The 22,609-nt window shown below is 38.7% G+C and overlaps 2 protein-coding genes across 4 annotated transcripts in view; one reads left to right on the forward strand and one right to left on the reverse strand.

The window, feature by feature from the left end:
* Positions 1-6,994, reverse strand: part of LOC131997321 (mucin-2-like) — a 148,816-nt gene extending 141,822 nt beyond the window's left edge. Inside the window, exon 1 of one of the 2 annotated variants that reach the window (XM_059368119.1) lies at positions 6,685-6,994. The gene's annotated coding sequence lies outside the window, so the exon portion shown is untranslated. The remainder of the gene's footprint in view (positions 1-6,684) is intronic. The other variant, XM_059368118.1, reaches the window with a different exon arrangement.
* Positions 6,995-15,638: 8,644 nt separating this feature from the next.
* Positions 15,639-22,609, forward strand: part of LOC106087098 (nuclear RNA export factor 1) — a 59,954-nt gene continuing 52,983 nt past the window's right edge. The window contains exons 1-3 of one of the 2 annotated variants that reach the window (XM_013252013.2): positions 15,639-15,850; positions 15,959-16,137; positions 16,199-16,309. In XM_013252013.2, coding sequence (XP_013107467.2) covers positions 15,757-15,850; positions 15,959-16,137; positions 16,199-16,309 — 384 coding nt within the window. In that variant the 5' untranslated portion in view covers positions 15,639-15,756. The remainder of the gene's footprint in view (positions 15,851-15,958; positions 16,138-16,198; positions 16,310-22,609) is intronic. The other variant, XM_013252014.2, reaches the window with a different exon arrangement.

Here is a 22,609-nt window from a genome sequence, read left to right on the forward strand (position 1 = left end):
CCATTTAACAAAAAAAAATTATAATCTGTTCATTTTGCTTCACCTCAATTTTTATAGACACAATAACAATTCGGATTTATGTATTAGATTAATTAGAGCTTAACAAATGCTTTAATTACATGTCTGTCTACAGAAGTAGAGCAGAAAAAAAAAACAAAAAGAAACAGAAACAGAACCGAAAAAGCGCCAATGCGTCTATCTCTCAGAGACATGAAACATAAAACCCCTTTGTTTAAAAAACAGGGTTGCCATATTTAGGGTTGAAAATCTTGTCATGTAAAATAAAACAAAAAGGAACTAAAATAAAAAAGTAAAATATAATAAAATAAATTGAAATAAGATAAAATATAAGAAAATAAATTAAATTTACATAAAATAAAATATAATTAAATAAAATAATATAAAAATAAAAAATAATAAAAAAAATAAATAATATAAAATAAAATAAATTTCGACTGAATCGGTTACTTTATGAGCATTTTATTGCAATATTTCTCAAAATCGGGCGAACATATGTACGGGAGCTATATCTAAATCTGAACCGATTTCGAGTAAACATCTCAGATATTGTGGTAGTCATCGAGGAACGCACTGTACAAAATTTTGGCAATATTGGTCAATTAATGCGCTTGCAGTAACTCTAAGAGTGAATAATAATAAGTGCGCCCTCTAGCGGCTCATGAAGTCAAGATACGAGATTGAACCATATTCGGCATAGTTGTTGAAAGCTAAAGCAAAACACTTCAATTAAAAACTTCAGCACAATCGGATAATAATTGCCCCCTCTAGCGGCTCAAGAAATCAAGCCACTAGATCGGCTTATATGGAAGCTATATCAGGTTATAAACCGATTTGGACCACATTTGGTATAGATGTTGAAAGCTAAAATAAAACATTTCATGCTAAATTTCAGACAAATCGTATAATAATTGCGCCCTCTAGCGGCTTAAGAAGTCGATATACGAGATCGGCTTATATGGAAGCTATATCAGGTTATAAACCGATTTGGACCACATTTGGCATAGATGTTGAAAGCTAAAATAAAACACTTCATGCTAAATTTCAAACAAATCGTATAATAATTGCGCCCTCTATCGGCGTAAGAAGTCAATATACGAAATCGGTTAATATGGGAGCTATATCAGGTTATAAACCGATTTGGACCACATTTGGTATAGATGTTGAAAGCTAAAATAAAACGCTTCATGCTAAATTTCAGCCAAAATCGGATAAGAATTACGTCCTCTAGCGGCTCAAGAAGTCAAGATACGAGATCGACTTATATGGGAGCTATATCAGGTTATAAACCGATTTGGACCATACTTGGCATAGTTGTTAAAAGTTAAAACAAAACACTTCATGCAAAATGTCAGCCAAATCGGATAACTATTGCGCCCTCTAGAGGCTCAAGTAGCCAAGATCTGAGATTGGTTTATATGGCAGCTGTATAAAAACATGGACCAATATGACCCATTTACAGTCCCAATCGACGTACACTAATAGGAAGTAATTGTGCAAAATTTCAAGCGGCTAGCTTTGCTCCATCGAAAGTTAGCGTGCTTTCGACAGACAGACGAATGTACGGATATAGCTAAATCGATTCAGAATGTCAAGAGGATATACTATAAATACTTGATTGGGTCTCAGATCAAACTGAATGACGAAATTAGTATACTCCTACCCTACGTTGGAGGATATAAAAAGTTCTTTCAAAGTTTTGGAAACTTCTTGTACATTTTCTGTCAACTCTTTTATGAGTAATTTTTTAGCTTTGGCAACACTGTTGCCATTATTTTCTATATAAAATTTTTGAGTGTGTGTTAATGGCGTTTTGAGCAGCGCCGTTCAATAACTGTTAGTACTGAGAACTGAGTATGCGCACGCGGTTTAATTTTGAAATTTTTATTACTGTTGCAGTTGTAGCAGCGAGTATTAGGTGCTGGGTGTTTGCTCATTAATGCTCACTGTTGGTGTTGTTGACTGTTTGTTAACGACCCAGTGACACAATTAAACATGTGTTTCTTTTTGTGTATATGTGTGATGTTGTTTTTCTCCCGCTCTCTGCTGTAGTGTAATTTTGTATTATATTGTTTAATGTTTTTTTTTTTTTTTTTTAATTTTGTTGTGCATGAATATTATATGGCAGTATTTTTTGGATTCTGCGTGCAATAACAAAAACAAGTTTTTATTTTCGCTTTTTTTTTGTGCAATTCTTATTCTGGTTTCGCATTGACGTGGGCCTCTCAGTGCTGTGGAATTTTTATAACATGCATTCTTTCTACATATATTTTTTTTTTTTTGATTTTATTCTCCACGATACATGATGTGTCACATTTACACAGAATTTCGCTTTCAAATAAAATCTGTATTTGGCCATGTATGCCCGCTGTTGGCGGGCGTTAATGGCATAGGAATGGCTTTCAGAGAAAAGAATCAAACGAAGGCCGCATAAAACCATAAAATGGCAAAAACATGGTAGTTGTACAGATATAGAAAATTAAAATTAATAAAAAAAAACGAAAAAAAATACCAAAAAAAAATCTTAAAGTTCCGACGGAACAAATCCACCACCTTGGATACTTAGTGAGCTTGAAAAGTCATGTGATCTTCATTCATCTACAATAGAAACTATGTACTATAAAACGTTCTTATGCTAACTTCGATGCTTGTTATAGAGACGAGGCCAGCCGGAGTCGGAGAGCGGTTCGGAGTTAGGGCAACCGTGCTCAACTCCGAACCAAATTCTGACCTCAAAAACTCGACTCTGCAGCCCTAGTAGAGACACTGATGTTGCAGAGAGTTGAAGCTTTTGAAAAAAAGGTTGAATGCCTAATAGAAGCAATGTCAGGTTAAGTGCAGTAAGTTTTCTATGCCAACAATAAAACTTTGGTATGTACGCTGATGTGAAATGTAGTCCCAGAGACACTGATGATGCAGAACTCGGATGTAACTCGAAATGAGTTAGTTCCACTAGAAATAAGGGAAACCCTTAAGAAAAAATCGAAAGGTACAATCGTATGGGGATGAATGGATGGAATTATATACAGCTCCCATATAAACTGATCTCCCGATTTTACTTTTTACCCTCTAAAGGGCGAAATTCTCATCCGATTTCGATGAAATGTTGCACAATGATTCCGACTATCACAAGGGCTGCGGGCTCCGCCACTGTCGGGTAGGATAATATGACCCTAAGAGCCGCATTTCTCTGTACCGAGAGCAGGAATTCTCTCGCGATGCTATCTGCAGTGTCTTGGCACATATTTCACTCCAATAGAGGAGGATGCTAATGCTAATGCTCTATTAAGAGTTTGCTTTTCCCTGCTCGGGAGAGGCCCACCTATGTTTGCCATCAGTCAACTTAATTTCGCCATTATCTTCGCGACCTTTGTTATCGCGTGAAGGATTCGCTTTGCCTCTAATCGGGTCCCTAGACATTTGACCGATCTTTTGGTTTTCGCCAGTATGTGGTTTCGTCTGACATTTCTATTCACAACTCTCGTATACCTCCGTCTTAGTTTAATGCAGATGCTACGTTGCTCATCTACAGCGTCATTCCATCAGTGTGCTGCGGTTGTATATATTTTCTTTAGTCGCAAGGGTTAAGTACTAAAAGTTGGCACGTTTCCAATACAACGAGTAAATAAATTCTTGCGGCCATATCTAGAACTCGTCTTCCTCTTTAAAAATTTTAACTTGTTTGCTGTTGACCTGCTAAAACAGGACCTCAAAGAAATTTGGCAACGCAGCTGTGGTAGATCTAATGCGAAGTCAAATGAGCCTATCTTCCGTTGTTAAATTCATCCTGAATATTCAGGAAGACCGCCATGGCGCTCTCTGCTTCATTCAGAGGAATGTCTTGATTCCGCTTAAACGGATAATTGGATCTAAGAAAAAGTTGGTAACGCAACAGTGGTTGATCCAGGACGGAGTCTAATGAGCCTATTTTCTGTTGTTAAATGCTTCCTGGATATTCAGGAAGACCGCCATGGCTTACTCCTTCATTCAGAGAGACGTCTTGATCCCCCTAAAACGGATAAGACTTCAATGAAATTTGGCAACGCGGCAGTGGTTTATCCAGGGCGGATCTAATAAGCTGATCTTCTGTTGTCAAATTCTCTTTGGATACCCAGGAAGAACGCCATGGCTTACTCCTTCATTTAGAGAGACGTCTCGATCTCTTGTACCACTTCGTAGAGGGCCGTCTTTAATGACCTACTCTTGAGGTATGCTTTTTATTCCCCAATGAAGTTTTCCGCTGTCCATGTCTCTCGCATGTAGCTCGTTCAGTGTTTTGAGTATAAACGTTGGCAGACTGATGGGTCCACAATCTTTTATCTTACTATACCATCCCAGCCTTGCCCTGAAAATCCATTCTAGCCATGGTAGGTTAATACAAAGGGATTCCTATAGTAGTGTTCGATTTTTTACGTCTGGTCTGGCCGATCTAAATGGCTGGAAAGTCGACCTAATGCTAGCTGCCTAGAAAAGGTATCTCCTTTAAAATACCTACTATTTCCCGGTAGCTGTCGTGGAAAGTACCTCTGTTTAGGCAGCTACTATGAGTATTTCGATATATTTTATCACCGGCATCCTTCTGGAGTGCTGGGATCTTTACAGAGCACTTTGCACAACCTACTTGCCTCCTATTATCCATAGAATCTTTCTCGTTTTTGCTCTTCACGACTCCTTCTTCACGGCATTCATCCCAGATCTTTGCTGGTTTTTTCTCGAGCCCAACAAGCCTCAATTTTTTAATAATTGAGTTGAAGTTTGGTACACATAGTAGACTCAAATGCCAATTGCAAATTTCGCCCATGAACATTCCACTAAGGAACAGGGGCAAATTTCTCTCGTAACAATGAGTGCGGTCCGATTTAAGTTTAAGCTCAATGATAAGGGGCCTCCTTTTTATACCCGAGTCCGAACGGCGTGCCGAAGTGCGACACCTTTTTTGGAGAGAAGTTTTACATGGCATAGTACCTCACAAATGTTGCCAGCATTAGGAGGGGAAAACCACCACTGAAAAATTTTCTGATGGTCTCGCCAGGATTCGAACCCGGGCATTTAGCGTCATAGGCGGACATGGTAACCTCTGCGCTACGGTGGCCTCCTAGTATACATAGTAGACTCATGACCCTCATATCCCAAATATTGTCCAGAGTAGTCCAGTCCGCAAGTAGATACTAAATTTCCAATGAACATTCCATTTAGGAACAGGGGATACTTCTCTCATATCAATGAGTGCAGTCCGATTAATATTTAAGGGGCGTAAACATTATGTGGCGTGCCGCATAGGAACGCCATTTGGAAAAGAAGTTTTAACATGGCAAGATACCACACAAAACTAGCCACCATTAGTAAGGAAACAACCTCCGCTGAAAGTTTTTCTGATGTTCAAGCCAGGCGTTCGGCTTCATAGGGGGAATGGTAACCTCTGCGCCACGGTGCCCTTCCCGCTTCTTCTTGGCTTCTTCAGCCGCTAGAAATTTAAACTGTTGACCTTTGGGACCGAGATCTCTATATGAAGTACACCTATGACTTTGAACACCCACCAATCCATCGATTGGGCTTCTAGAGCCACTATAAACTCCTAAACTAGCCATTTTTGACATTCTAACTTGATCTAGTCATGTCCGTCTTTCGGTCGAATGAATAAAGACATCTGCTTGAAATTTTTCACAGGTACTTTTTACCTTAGCACAACCCCCATTAACCTTGATCATCATCTGACAATATGCACAAATGTATTACCGTATTCAATGATATGTATGTACCATGCTGCCTCTTCATGCCAACATTCAAGCGAAGTTCGAGAAGTTCTAATCTGTAAAGTAAACACAAAATTCTTTCCATACGCACTGTGAGAGTGAGAGAGAGAGTGCGAGTGTTGGGTATGAGGAGTATACACACAGCTATATGCATGTGTGTACCAGATTTCTTCCCAAAAGTTGTGTTTATTTCAGGCGATGTTGTTGTTGTTGCTATTGACCTGGCAAATAGACATTTAAACAACAAACCGCTAAAGTTGAGAAAAAGTTTTGCCGAGTCAATTGTGTTGTGTGTTGGAGTGTTTTTGGCGATGTTGGGTTCTTTGCATTTGTCAACGCGGACCAAAACCAGTTTGTTTGAAACACAAATAAACAACTCAGAGATCTCTAGGCCAAGAATCAAAAATAAACCAAATGGATAACAACAACAAAAACCAAAACTAGTTTCTACATTTTCGATCATCATTAGGAGCAGGTAAGTGAACGTGGTGGTGGGGTTGGTTGATTGTTGACGCAAGTCATAAGCATTTGGAGTAATTAATACGTATTTCAATTATATTTTTTGGCAACAGCCATCATTATTAAAAAATTGTTGTATATTTATGAATGATTTTTCGATTTTTTGTTTTTAAATTGAATTGGTTTAGCAAAGGTGTCAAAAATTTATTAAATACCACACATCATCATCACCACCGACCGGTCAACGTTTGGCGTTAAACATTCTTTTCAACTTGTTTCAGTGCTGTTGTTTGTTTGCTTCAGCCACACACACTCACAAATATTATTCTTTAATTACTTTTCCATTTACACTTGCACTTTATTTACCACAGCTGCTGCCGGCCAATGCCGTGCTGATTATGGTGCGGTTTTGGGGGGCACAGCTGTTGTATCTTCTTCTTTTTCGTATTATTACCTTTTTCCAGGCCTTATTTGCTTCTTCACTTCACTTGTTTTTTTTTGCACTTTTCTTTCACAAATTTCGTTTGTTTCGCGTTGTTCTGAATGAATCAATGGAATCGTTTCGCACGCACACCAACATTAACCGTACACCGACCGACCGACTGTCCGACACCCGCCTTATAACAGTTTGCGAATTGAATTGTTTTGTTTGGGTTTCGGTTTCTGTTTCTGAGCTTTTTGTAAATAAAAACAACAGCAACAACAACAAACTTTCAGTGAGAAGTGTGTGTTGGGTGTGTGGTGTTAATGTTTCGCCGCTCAGCACACGATCACTACTACTGTTACTGTTCGTTAAACAAAATATTTAAGAGTGTTTTAAGCTACACTAATCCGATCTCATTTATTACACCGAAAAAAAACTGAGTGTGTGAAGAAGCAGCATAACCACACCAAAGCATAGGTTAAAGGGCCTTCACACCACACAAACGATAAGGTGCAAATTGAACAAGTTGGTGAGATGGATAGTAAACCGGGTTGCCATTCTGGGCTTTTTTGTAGTCGAATTTGGCAGGGGTACAGACAAATGATAATTTTCTTGGGTAAAGCTATTGAGATTCGATTTTTCGGCAGATCAACTGTCAAAACGCATTAAAAAAATGTGACGAAGAAACTGCAAACACATTCTGCAGAAGTGGTATTGAGTTCTATGAGCAAAATAGTAGCGCCATGTCGTTGCGCCATAACATATTACGCTTCAATTAATTGGCAATGTAATTGAATGCTCACGAAATTGGCAACAATCAACTCTGGTTCAATGTTGTTGCCATAGTTGTTTGTTCTTATTTGTGTTTTGGGAAAGAAAGGAGTCCGTCAGATTTCGCAATAATTTAATGGGCATTTTCGGTGCGCATGAAGTCACTACTAGACTTCAAACTTGAATTTTTCCATTCGTTGTGCATGGGGGAAGTGTACGGGGATAACTACATTGAAATTTCTTTCTGGTAACGTTGGTGCCTTTTCAGAGTAAACCCAAATTTAATAAATTCACTTGGAAGTCAATCCAACGGATGAAAATTTTGCCCTCTTGAGGCGCAATGTACCTTATAGGATGCATTCAGTGTCACATCTCTTATTTTTTGTTCAATTTTGCAAAACTAAATTAACTTTGCCGATATTATCGATAGGGAATATTAATCGATATTCAGACAAAAAATACAATATAGATAGTTAAGGCCTAAATAGAAGTTGAGGAGCGTCGTCTTGAAAAATGCAACTCTGCAAACAAATGTCAAACATTAAACCCGTAAGGGTTGGTACTCTATTTGGCTTTTAGCCTAGTATGAAGGAACAAATCTTATGAAAAGCGGCAAGGTTTTAAATGAAAACTTGTGAGAAGTGCTCTTGCCAATTCTCTCGATTGTTATAGTCCTTTTGCATCTCAAAGGTCTCTGAGGTGATGAAAAGGTCTCTGAGGTGACTGTCGAATTGGGCTATGAGAATGGGTTGGGGACGAAACCAAAGAAAACGGAGCTAGTGCTTTAACAGTAGAAATATTAAACCAGATTTAAAGCTTCGCTCTCTGAAGTTGCCGAAGAATGTTAAATTACTGGGCCTAGTCCTCAATTCGATACAGTCCTGAAAGATAAACACGGATGAGAAAAGCCGAAAGCGATGCAGCTTTTAATCCTGCAGCTGAAAGTTCGGTAGTAGGCAATGTATGTCTTAGATTTTAGACCTACGGAAAGAATACTAAAACTATTTTTCCCTTATTCCCATAGGGAAGCAGATCCTTTCCCTTAGGGAAAGAGTATTGAAACCACCCCTTCCCTAGGAAAAGAGTACTGAAACTACTATATCCTGGGGAAAGAGTACTGAAGCAACCCTTTCCTCAAGGAAAGAGTTCTGAAGCTACCCTTTCCTTAGGGAAATGATACGGAAACTATACTTCTTCTAGGAAAAGGTGCCGAAACTACCCTCCGCTACGGAAAGCGCACTGAAAGGGAAAGTGTACGGAAAAACAGGACACTAAAGCCATCCTTTCCCTACGCAAGAGACATTATAACTATCCTTTCCCTAGGAAAACGACACTAAAACTATGCTTTCCCTAGAGAAATTACACTAAAACTAACCTTTCCTTAGGGAAAGGACACAAAATATCCTTTCTCTAGGAAAAAGTTTCTAAAACAATTTTTTCTCAAGGGAAAGGCTACTATAACTACTTTCCGTAGGGAAAGATTTTTAAAACTACCCTTGCACTAGGGAAAGGTTTCTACAACTACCCTTTCACAAGAGAATGGTTACTTAAACTATCCTTTCCCTAGGAAAAGGTTAAGAATAATACCCTTTCCCTAGGGAAGGTTACTAAAACTACCATTTCCCTAGGAAAAGGTTACTAAAACTACAATTTCTCTAGGGAAAGGTTACTAAAACTACAATTTCACTAGGGAGGGATTACTAAAACTACCATTTCTGTAGGGAAATGTTACTAAAACTACCCTTTCCATGAGGGAAGGTTACTTTAACCACCATTTGCCTAAGGAAAGATAACTAATACCACAATTTTCCTTCGGAGAGGTTACTAAAACTACTATTTCCCTAGGGAAAGGTCACTAAAACTACCCTTTCTCCAGGGAAAAGTGTCTAAAACTATGCTTCCCCTAGGAAAGATTACTTAAACAATCCCTTACTTAGGGAAGGAAGGTTACTAAAACCACCATTTACCTAGGGACAGGTTACTAAAACTGATATTTCCCTTGGAAAAAGTTACTAAAACTACCATTTCCCTTAGGAAAGGTCATAAAACTACCATTTCCCAAGGGAAAGGTTACTAAAACTACCATTTCCCTGGGAAAAGTTTACTAAAACTACCCTTTCCCTGGGGAAAGATGACTGAAAACTATTATTTCCCTAGGAAAAGGTTACTAAAACTACTCTTGTCCAGAGAAAGGTTACTAAAACTACCCGTTCCCAAGTGAATGGCTACTAAAACTACCTTTCCCTAAGGGAAAGGTTACTAAAACTACCCTTTCCCAAAGGAAAGATTACTAAAACTACCCTTTCCCTTGGGAAAGGGTACTAAAACTAACATTTCCCTAAGGAAAGGTTACTAACACTACAATTTCCCTGGGAAACGTTACTAAAACTACAATTTCCTTGGGGAAAGGTTTCTAAAACTACCCTTTCCGTAAGTAAAGGTTACAAAATCTACCCTTTTCCTAGGGAAAGATTACTGAAACTACCCTTTCCCCAAGGAAGGTTATTAAAACTAGTCTTTCCCTAGGGAAAGGTTACTAATAATACCCTTCCCCTAGGGAAAGGTTAGTATTAATCCCCTTTCTCTAGAGAGAGGTTATTAAAACTACCATTGCCCTAGAGAAAGGTTACTAAAATTACCATTTCCCTGGGAAAAAGCTACTAATACCACCATTACTCTGGGTAAACGTTACTAAAGCTACCTATTCGCTGAGGAAAGGTTACTAAAACTACCCTTTCCCTGGGGAAAAGTTACTAAAACTACCCTTTACCTAGGGAAAGGTTGCCAAAACTACCCTTTCCCAAGTGAAGGGTTGCAAATACTGCCCTTTCCAAAGGGAAAGGTTTCTAAAACTACCCTTTCCCAAGGGAAAGGTTACAAAAACTACCCTTTCCCTAAGGAAAGGTTACAAAAACTACCCTTTCCTGGGGAAAGGTTACTAAAACTACCATTTCCCAAGTGGAAGGCTACAAATACTACCCTTTTCCAAGGGAAAAGTTACTAAAACTATCCCTTTCCCTAGGGAAATATTACTATAACTTCCCTTTCCCTGGGGAAAGTTTACTAAAACTACCCTTTCCCACGGTTTCTAAGACTAGTGAAATGCTTCTTAAACTGCACTTTCCCTAGGGAAAGGTTACTAAAACCACCCTTTCCCTCGGGAAAGATTCTTATAACTACCCCTACTAATTTTACCCTTAGGTAAATATAACTAATAATTATTTTTCCCAAGGGAAAGGTTACTAATTTTACCCTTTCCCAGGGGAAAGGTTACTAATTATACCTTTTCCCAATTGAAAGGGTTAATAATAATACCCTTTCCCAAGGGAAAGGGTACTAAAATTACCCAAATATTTTGTCTATGCCGATCAATGCTCACATTATTGTCATTTCTCTCAGTGTACGCAAACACAACCATCAACGATAGCTCCTATTTTCGCATACATCTCGCCAGCCACTAGACACTTCAACGAACATTGACTCGCAAGCATGGACATATGAATATCATACATGCACGTACACTTCTTGCGGCAAATATTTTTATGTATTTGTATGTGCATATATGTTTGCATTATAATTTAAGCCGATGGGCGTAAAGTGTTGCAAATGCAATATACGACTCCTCTGAATAAAATGCACCTACAGTTATGTTTGTGTGTGTGATTGTTTTGGGAATTGTGTGCGCTCATATCATATATTTTGCCCCAAGAAAACAACCATCACGATGTGTTTGGCTGACTCGTTGTCAATTTTGCTTTGGATATCTCCTGTGGATAATTTCACACATCACATAATATAAACAATCTGTTCATACGAATGATCTTTTTGTGGTATTTCTTTAGCACAGCATCTCTTGTCATTTGATATCCGGTGCCGCAATCTCACGCTACGATAGCAGTGTTGCCATAAGATGCAAATAGGTAACCAAACAAAAATGGCAAATTCAAATATTTATCCCTAAACACATTAGGTAAATTTACTTGCGGTAATTCTCAGTTTGTGGAAGAAAAGTAATGGAAATGGTTTCATAAAAAAAAATAAAAAAAACTAGACGGCAACACTACAACTGAGGGCCTCATCACTCTCTCCACCACACATCCGTTCAAAGGGATACAAGACAAAAAGAAAACAAATCATAAATAATACACTTTATTTATTTTTGTTTTTCTTAATAAGAATAAAAATCAAAATAAAGTGGAAAATTGTGTTTACGTTCTCAATTTCAATTTAGACTAAGAACTAAATTAATTTTGTTATTTAAAGTGCATACTGGCGCTAATTTATCAATTTTATGACTTGTGTACATTGAACAATGGCCACATACCAAACCAACAACAAGCTGTTGCATTTTCCTAATGGCTGTATTAATTATTTAATTAGTAACAAATGACGTGTGAATGACAGATACTATGAATGGGTAAAAACACTTAAATAAACGTACATGAATATGCACAATTAGATCTGTAAGTATCTTGAAATGGTTAGTTGTTAAAAAAAGTCGATTTTAGTTTAATTACTACATTATAAATGGTGTCTCATGCATTAAACAAAGGTTTAACATGTTTAAAATGATAGGCTAAAGGGGTTGTAAGTCTTACGAGTAAAAAAGAATTTTTGCAGTGCACCAGAGATGCCATATAGCATGAGAATTCCGCATTCATGGCTGGGGGTTGCTTGGTCGGTTGTAATTTGGGTGTTTTTTCATCTATTGGACGGGTGTAGTATTTTTCAGGTCGCCTTTTCCAGGAACTTCTTTAAACATTGGAACCACTGGCCTAGAAGTACCCTGCTTTTCCCAGGACCCGTGGCACCAGATATGCCAAACAGCATTGTAGTCCTTCCTTCAGGATTGGGGGTTGGTTGGTCGGTTGGAATTAGGGAGTCATACAAGCTTTTGGATGGGAGTATGATTTTTCAAGCCGCCTTCTTTAACAATCCGCTTTTCCCAGGACCCGGTGCACCAGAGATGCCAAACAGCAGGGGAGTCCTTCCTTCAAGACTGGGGGTTGGTTGGTAAGCTAGAATTAGGGAGTCATACAAGCTTTTGAACGGGAGTATGATTACACCAGCCGGACCTTTTTTAAAAATTGTATACCGGTAAAGAAACTCTGGGCTGAAGTACCCCGATTTTCTCAGGACCCTGTGCACCAGAGATGCCAAACAGCAGGAGAGTCCTTCCTTCAGAACTGGGGGTTGGTTGGTCGGTTTGAATTAGGGAGTCATATAAGCTTTTGGATGGGAGTATGATTTTCCAAGCCGCCTCTGCCCGGACCTTCTTTAAAAAAATGGATCCCGGAAAGGGAACTCTGGACTAGAAGTAACCCGCTTTTCTCAGGACCCGGTGCACCAGAGATGCCAAACAGCAGGAGAGTCCCTCTTTCAGAACAGGAGGATGGCTGATCGATTGGAATAAGAAAGTCATATAAGCTTTTGGACGGGAGTATGATTTTCCAAACCGCCTCTGCACGGACCTTCTTTAAAAAATGGATCCCGGAAAGGGAACTCTGAGCTAGAAGTAACCCGCTTTTCCCAGGACCCGCTGCACCAAAGATGTCAGTCCTTCCTTCAGGACTGGAGGTTAGTTGGTCGATTAGAATTAGGGAGTCATATAAGCTATTCCGCAATTTTCAGACAGCCCATCCCCGGACCCTTTTTCAAAAATTAGATGGCGGAAAGGAAACTATGGGCTTGAGATACCTTACTTTTCCCAGGACGTTCTGTATACGCGGATAAATAAAAATTTGTTGAGGATACTGGGACAAGTCTACATTGCGTTGCCTGGAATTAGGGAGTCTTATAAACTTCTGGAAGCCACTATAGCGCAGAGGTTAGCATGTTCGTCTATGACGCTGAACGCCTGGGTTCGAATCAGAAAAAATTTTTCAGCGGTGGTTTTCCCCTACTAATGCTGGCAACATTTGTGAGGTACTATGCCATGTTAAAACTTCTGCTCAAAAGAAGTGTCGCTCTACGGCACGCCGTTCGGACTCGGCTATAAAAAGGAGGTCCCTTAGGCAAACTTCTGAACGGGGTCAGCATTTTCCGGAAGAGATCTTTGCGATCCTGATAGCATTTCAGCAGATATCGATACCGGAGCGGTTGCATAATCGAACTGTCACGATATACGTGGACAGTCAGGCGGGGAGATCCGCAGTTTTTCTTCCAATAATGAGGAAGTTATCAAGCTCTGCTGGGTCCCGGGCCATACGGGATTGGCGGGGAACGAGGCGGTGTGCATAATCGGTCTGTTTCGCGATATACGTGGACAGTCAGGGGGGGAGATGCAAAGTTTTTCTTCCAATACGGAGGAGGTTATCAAGCTCTGCTGGGTCCCGGCCCATACGGGAGTGGCAGGAAACGAGGCAGCCTACATGCTCTGTATCAGCTTTTTGGTAGAGCGAAAGAGATCTACTTAAAAAGCGGGGTTTTTGGGCCTTTAGGAATGGCGGATATCGAGGCAACCGACAAGCTTGCCAGGAATGGATCGCTGATGAACTCTCCTCTATACCAACTCTTGATAGGGTTGTCGCTTTCTAAGATAACCTAGCGAATATGGCAATGGGTAACGGTCCATTAAGGAGATTCGCAGAACGAGTCAGCCTACAAGCTAGTCAGAAATGCATAAACCCTTCTCTGTACCACCTTCTTGGTGAAGTGAAAGATTTCGGGGAAAAACGAGGATTCCTGGGTCACTAAGGAGTAACGGCTAATGATGCGGCCGATAAGCTAGCCAGGAATGAATTACTGATGAACCCTCCTGCGAATGGGACGTTGACTGACGCGTTTGTTGAAGGGTGATCGAGTGTTTCGCGGAACAGGATATCACTTACCTTTGGGCTCAGGATGCATGACCTCTTACTGCTGGTAGAAGCCATAACGGATCAATGCAACTTCAATTCATTGGAATCGCACTCGACATCATATTGAACGCCACGCTTTGCCAGCGGGAATTATAATAGGGCTGACCCAGTGAATTGGATGTTGACCAAAGCTCTGTGGCCTTTTCGTTTTTGTATTGTACGTTGGTTGCTCCTCCTATCTTTTTTTTCGCTCTCTGATTTTCACCGTCTGAATGTCATGGACTGAATGGAACTCACCATAAACATTTTAATAATCTTCCAAAAGTATCCTATTGATCTCTTTCCTACTCTTCCTCTAAGCTTCGTCTTGTCCGGGACTGGATGTCACCATAGGATCTTTTCTGTCCTTCCACGGAATCTTCGGTAATTGTATGGATCCTTATGTGTAAAGTAAGCTCCCATTAAGCTGCAAGCTGCAGGTGAAACGACAGTTTCCAGAAAGCACTTGGGTTAGAGACGTTCCATTTCATTACTGTATCCTTGGCACTCGGGTTTGACCTCAGTTCTTCATCAATATTCGTCTTAGGTATCCGGCCGAAATACTTCTGATATTCCAGCTTGTTGCCCTATAATTATCTCCTACTCTCGCCCTGTATTTGTTGTGTGTTGTAATGGATCGGGATCATTGCTGATCTTTCAGCCCCCTTATTATCAAACTTGAATTGGACAATGATATGAGAGAAGTTTGCCCCTGTTTCTTAATGGAGGAGGAGGGTGTTTTATTTACCCACTAAGCGGATTTTCTCGCTTAGTTTGTATGGAGAAAAATGCTATCCCCGATTAGCTAAGCTGCTAATCTTATCGCCGTTTATCGAAACATATGGTGTCATCATTCATTTTGAATGACAAAACTAAAAGAGGAAGAACGTAACATAATTATTCAATGATTAAACGTTCTGTAATGTCAAAATTGTTTAAGATTTGAATAAAATCACATATATGAACTCCGAGAAACATTTATTTAAAATTAAAATAACTTAGTTTGTTTGTTTTATTGATATTTAATTAATTTAGACGTATTTATCCATGAGCTAGCGAATCCGCTGGAATGCCGAGTAAAGCACAATAGTTGTATGTGGCCTACTGCCAATGGCGATCCTAGGAGGACTGCTTCCAATAATTTAACACCTTACAGCAACAATCACAATTTAAAACTCAACATTTTAGACTGAATTAACGGTTCTCATACAATATAACATTACAACATGTGCATACCCCATAAACTTCAGTTATGCCAGGACGCAGTGTTGTATTTTTTTATTGATACATAAATAACTGGCTAACGGGTACTTGGTATTTGTCTTGCTATATTTGACAGCTTGTCAACGCATACCTAAACAACAACAAACACACATACACGCGCCATACATTAGCCATTGAACGAGATATATATATCAAAGCGTGTTTTTCTCCTTGAAAATATTGCAAAGAAATTAAGAAATTGTATTAAATATACCAATATCCCATAAGTATGCCAAAACCCAGAGGACCGCGTCCAAACTATAATAATACAGCCAGTGGTGGCTCAGGCTCTCGTTTTTCCGCATTAAATGATTATCAAAATGGTTAAAAAAATGTCATTCTTTGTCTATTGCGAAATTGTTAATGTTTTTTTTTTCTTCTGCTTTTTGGGGAAAAAAACCACAAACATTTCTTTTTTTTTGGGGGGACAGAACACGACGATCGTAATAATGATGGACGCAAAAAAGAACGCAATACCACCAGAAGAGTGAGTTTTAAGCCTTCAGCATTTCAAAATAAAGGCGCTATTAAAGGCCGAGTCAATGAATTGGCTTTGCGTACCCGTTTGGAAGATGATGAGGATATGGATGGTTTGGTGACAACATTGAATGTATGGATAGAATTTAAAGAAATTGAAAATGGGATTGATGTTATTTTTTGCCTTTTTGCAGTATGAAGATCGTTCACAAGGATCTCGCCGCAAAGGCTCACCAATACCCAAAGGCAAATTTGGTCGAGGACGCAAACTATCACCTAGTCAATTTGGATGGTATCAAGTCACGGTAAGTGTTTTTTTATTTGATATTCGTTGGATTTAAGAGATGAAATGGGAAAAATATGGTCAGTGGGCCATAGGACCGATCGCCGCGCCAATAACTCGCTTTGTCATATCGAATATGATAGGCACTCAGTATTGAAGCAAGAAAGTGAGTAGCCGACAATACGGCCGTTAAAAGGAAAATAGGCATAGGAATATTTGTGCACTTCCCAGGCAACAGGAACTTTAAGGGGCTCCAGGCACGAGATGAGGAACTTGGTAATATAATCGACTTCCAGTACATTCGTGTTCTTCAACATCTTGTCGCCAAGCAGATCGCAGCTTAATATTCCAGCCTGTGTATGTGGTAGTAGGTGTGCTTCTTCAGTTGGGCTGAATCGTTCTGTAGAGAAACTTGGCTTGTACTCGACTTCCTACTTTCAAACGAGGTAAATAGAAGTGGTTATGGACTCATAAAATGCGGACGGCATTTTTGAGTCGGATTTTTGAACAAAATAAAATGTTTTTCTTCTCATTCATCCATGGTTACTGTGGCTTTTCACCAAAATTGGCGGGCAGTGGCACAAAAGTTGCTCAACCGTTTCCAGCTCCTCGGTAGTACAAACAATGAAGACCCTTATGTCCAGTAAAAAATCAGAGATCTGAAATTTCAATGACTAAGCAGGGCTCCTACCAATATCGCAAGGATAATTACCGCCCACAATAACTGTAAAATCGGAAAAACCCCCGCATGAAAAACGCTGCCATTTATACGTCCTTAGATCCAAATATAGCCTGTCGCTTCAGTGGCTTTGTTCATCTAAGACCCTTCCCATGAATAAAGGTTCGGTAGACCAGCTTCCATTCCCGGAAAGTTCTTAAAATCTGCCTTCACATTTCCGAATACCAGACCATTCAGCGCCTTGTCCTCGTATATCGTCTCTAAGCGAACCCCATCGTAGAGAAGTTTTGTATGGCTAATAACCTCACAAAAGCCTCTGGGATAGTTAACGCAACAAACCTGGTAACATGACGCCATTGACAAAGACTATAGCACCTGTAACATCGCCCATCTTAGACCCCCAACGGTTCGGTATCCGCAAAGAAAGTACCTCAGTAGTTATTAAAATCTGCTTTCTTTTGGTATTGACCTAACATGGGCCGGTGCTAGAGCTTTCAACGTCTTGACCACTAATATAGTCTCTTAGCAAACCTCACATGTCGCCAGCACAATTCCCGCAATGGACATGGTAACATTACGCTACTGACCTCCCACATGCAAATTGCAAATTTGCCCATGAACATTCCATGGCATAGTGCCTGACAAATGTAACCAGCATTAGGAGGGGATAACCACCGCTAAAATTTGTTCTGATGTTTTCGCCAGGATTCGAAACCAGGCGTTCAACGTCATAGGTGGACACGCTAACCTCTGGTCTATGGTGACCTCCATGTACCTCCTGGTAACTGTAAAATGTATGTTGAAGGTCATGAGAGAAGCCGTTGTACAAAATTTCTTCCTTCTTCGTATGAGAATTGCGCCCTCTGGAGGCTCAAGAAGTTAATATCCTAGATCGGTTTATATGGCAGCTATATCAGGTTATGTACCGATTTGCGCCATACTTAGCATAGTTATTGGAAGTCATAACAAAACACCTCATGCAAAATTTCAGCCAAATCGGATGAGAATTGCGCGCTCTATTGGCCCCAGAAATCAATATCGAAGATCGGTTTATATGACAGCTACATCAGATTATGAACCGATTTTAATCCTTCTTAACACAGTTATTGGAGAAGATACCAAAACACTACGTGCAAAATTTCAGTCAAATCGGACAAAAATTGCGACCTCTAGAGGCTCAAAAAGTCCAGACCCAAGATCGGCTTATATGACAGCTATATCAAAACATAGACCGATTTGAACCATACTTAAGAGCAGTTGTTGGAAGTGATACCAAAACACCACGTGCAAAATTTCAGTCAAATCAGACAAGAATTGCGCCCTCTAGAGGCTCAAGAAGTCAAGACCCAAGATCGGTTTATATGGCAGCTATATCAATACATGGACCGATTAGGCCCATTTACAATCTCAACCGACCGACACTAATAAAAAGTGTTTGTGCAAAATTTCAAGCGGCTAGCTTAACTTCTTCGAAAGTTAGCGTGCTTTCGACAGACAGACGGACGGACGGAAGTGGCTAGATCGACTTAAAATGAAATGACGATCAAGAACATATATATTTTATGGGGTCTCAGACGCATATTTCGAGGTGTTACAAACAGAATGACGAAATTTGTATACGGTGGAGGGCATAAAAAATCTACGCCAATACAACAAATGCCCTAAGGAATCGAGAGTCAGGCCTTAATGGGGTCATAGTAGCCTTAGTTTTTTAAACGAAGGCACATGATCGTCTTTTCCTTTTGGAGACTTTACTCGGAATTTCTTTCGCTAAATATTTGTTGCTATATATGCAGATTCAAAAACTCTGCATCTTGCGTCTACATCTTTAAACTGTCAGGCTTTACTTGTTTTACAGCGCATATATCTCTTTATTTACTTTGATACATTTTAGTTTAAGAGTGGAAAGACAGATTTCCCCCTACCGAATCTTCAATATAATTCGTTTATATCCGTATAGTAATTAAAATTCCTTCAATAACCAGAAAAATCTATGTTTGTGGAGTATTTACAACACTCTTCTCCAATAGATGGCACTGTCTCATCTTTAAAATCCACCTCTTCTGTTTTAATTAAGTCCTTCAAATTTCCACATGCATTTTTATCTTGCCAACATTTCTGTTTTCGAGAGATGGTAATCAAATCGAATAATGCACGGCATAAAATGGTCGTTGCTAACCTAAAGCCGATTATTAATTGCTTTTATAGATTTTAGTCTAGACGTTTTTTTTTCGAAATTAAATGACATTGGTAAGCATGATACAATGTTGACTTATCTCACCTATGTACGTCTACAAAACATTTCTAATTGCTTAAAATAAACTTTCACAAGGTCTCTAAAACTCTCTATGTGAGATTACTATTATAAATATATATTTCCTTTTTTAAAGTTAAAGGTGTTGTGCCATTATGTTTCGCTAGAATTATGACATATCTTTGGCTCATCATCAACTTTATCATCATCAAAGGCCCCTCATCAAAAGCCTTAACCAACCATATAACATTCAGATTTTTGACTTAAAACAGCATTCCGGGCGGGCCACACAAATTGGGCTATAAATTAATTTACTTTGTATTTATAAAACACGTACGTACATCATAATTCTTGCCAAATAAAACACACACTCTAACTTGGTGTGTACATTAAACAGAGATGCAAATATAATTAAAATACAATAGTCAAAAAAATATATATATACAATCACCACGACGCAAGATAATAACATTGATATGAAGCAAATTGTGGAAACAAAATTGCAGTTAAAAAAAATTAACTATATGAATTTATTTATAAAGCAAATTTTATTTTCCCCTATGTTAAAGTGGTTTTTTGTGCAACATTGTTGCTTATTTTTTGTGAAAATTTTAACAATTGGTAAGATTTATACACTTACGGCCTTATTCACAAAACTTGATTTAGATTTGAAATAGGTTTATTTGATTTGAAATAGGTTTATTTTAAGGCTTCATTAAGTTTTGCAAATAAGGCCGTTAGATGATTTACTTAAGTTTTTTATATTTCTTTAGTATTGATTTAAACCGTTTATTGATTTAGCCATATATCCCCATATTTTGGGGACAAATTTCTTTTGGCATTCGTGGATTACTTTGGGGACATTTTTGTTTTAACAATCGTGTATTATTTTGGGGACATGTTTGTTTTAACAATCGTGGTTTACTTTGGGGACATGTTTGTTTTAACAATCGTGGTTTACTTTGGGGACATTTTTGTTTTAAGAATCGTGGATTATTTTGGGGACAATTTACTATCTATTGTGATTGGGAACAATTTTCATTTGCCGGTCGTGGATTATTTTAAGGACAATTTTCCCTAAACAATCGAGGATTTTTTTGGGGACAATTTACTATCTATTGTGATTGGGGACAATTTTTATCTATTGTGATTGGGGACAATTTTTTATCTATTGCGATTGAGGACAATTTTTCTTTGCATGTCCTGCATTATTTTGAGGACAATATCCCTCTTTTTGAAATCGTTGTTTAGTGTGGGAACGATTTTCTTTTTCCAAACGTGAATTTTTTTTAAACAATTTTCTTTTTTTTTGGCCTTTGTGGGGACTGTTTTTTTTTTTGTCAATCGAGGATTATTTTGGGGACAAATATCTTTTGGCAAACTTGGAGTATTTTTGGGGACAAGTTTCTTTTTGCAATCGTGAAAAGAAAATTTAACGGTTGTGGATTATTTATTCCTTTGCCGGTTGTAGATTATTTTGGGGACAATTTTTTTGTCAATCTTGGAATATTATGGGAGCAATTTTGTTCAAATTGGAATTGTTTAAATATTCGATCTATTTTCATATATTTGTTGTTTCTTATTGAAAAATCTTGCTCGAACTTCTTTTTCGAAATCTTGGATTATTTTAGGGACAAATTTCTTTTGGGAATCGTGTGTCTTGGATCGTGAAATCTTGGATTATTCTGGAGAAAAATTTCTTTTGGCAAACGTGGGGTATTTTAGGAACAATCGTGAATCATTTTGAAGACAAATTTTTTTTTTTTGGTTTATTTTGGTTTATTTACGAATTTTTTACATTTCGTGAATTATTTTAGGGAAGATTTTTGAAGAACTATTTTTTTTTTGTAATTTTTAAGTTTTTAAGGGACAGTTTTGTATGTTTTTCCTTGTTTTTTTTAAGGGATAATTTTTTTCAACAATCGTCAATAAGTTTGGGGAAAATTTCATTCGGCCTTCGTAGATTTTTGGAACAATTCTTCTTTTTATTCTTTTAATATTCGTGATATCTTTTTGGTTTATTTTTTCCCTGGGAATCGTGGTTAACATTGGGGGTAATTTTCTTTAACAATCGTAAATTATTTTATTTTAAAATAGTCATGGGCTACTTTAGTGACCAGTTTTTCTTGTGGCAATCGTTATTTATTGTGTGGACAAAATTTATTTTCCTCTCTTGCCTTATACACGGAATGGTGTATCACGAAGTTCAATCTCCCACCTCCATTCCTTGAGCGATCCTTACGTAGCATATTGTGTCCGTGGCAACTGTGCAAGCTTATCCCAAAATTCCACAAATGACTGATGACCACACAAATAATTCGCGACCCTGTCGTTTCTGGCTGGAGGGACGTATTGGCGATGCCTTCGATGGGTCCAGTGCCGATTGGTTTCAAATTCTGGCGAGACCATCATAAAAAAAATGTGCAGCGGTGGTTATCCCCTTCTAATGAAGGCGACATTTCTGACGTACTATGTCATGTTAAAACTTCTCCTCCTGAATCCCTGAATCCCATCGTATACATCTGCGAGTACCACTACCTGCACCGGGAAATTGGCCCGCACTTGGGGTATTCGGTCGGTGGTATAAAGCGAACGGTTACTGCGTTAATGATGTCTCGGAATATCCTCTGGGCACTAGCGAATTTGAGGGGGGTGTCAGTTCGCTGAAGCGGCGATTGGTATACTCTCTGAAACCGACCCAATCGGCCTTCTTTTGATTGACAAAAATCAGGTGCTCAGAAGTTATGAAGTCGGGGAGGTGGCCTGATCCCCAAGAAATGGTTGGTTGTCAATGAAGGAGGGACTCTATGTGGTCAATCCGGTACGTACAACCGGCTGTCATGGTATTGATTGTTGCGTGGTATTCTCTGGCCTTCGTTTTCCGTTGCAAGAAAATCCTCGATCTTAAAGGTCAACTAGAAATTTTTCCATAATTCTGTAGTTGTCCAGTGGAAACAAAATTTTGTCTATATTTAAGTTATATGATGATTGTGATATACATGCCAGAAACGTGTTTTTTGAGCAAAATTTCAATTTTATGCATTTCCTCCCAAATGAGATTCATTTATCGCCCCTTCTGTTCATTCATATAAACCAAAATTACAGCGGATGGCAAATAATTTGTTCTGTTGATTTTGGGTACTACCACTTAATCGAGTTTCTTGGCCAATTTTTAATATCATTTCTCAGCAGCGGTAGTAGTAATGGTGGCGTTGGCGGCATTGTTTCAATTTCATACACAATGCATTTGTTTAAGTTGTTGGCGAATTAATATTTTCCTATACTCTACCTCATATTATTTCTATATATATTTACACTTCCCATATTTATATTTGTTCAGCATTGTTTATGGACGTTGTTGCTGATTTAGCATTCGCTCGCTAATAAAG

Source organism: Stomoxys calcitrans, chromosome 4 (genome assembly GCF_963082655.1).
Source record: "Stomoxys calcitrans chromosome 4, idStoCalc2.1, whole genome shotgun sequence".
NCBI lineage: Eukaryota > Metazoa > Arthropoda > Insecta > Diptera > Muscidae > Stomoxys > Stomoxys calcitrans.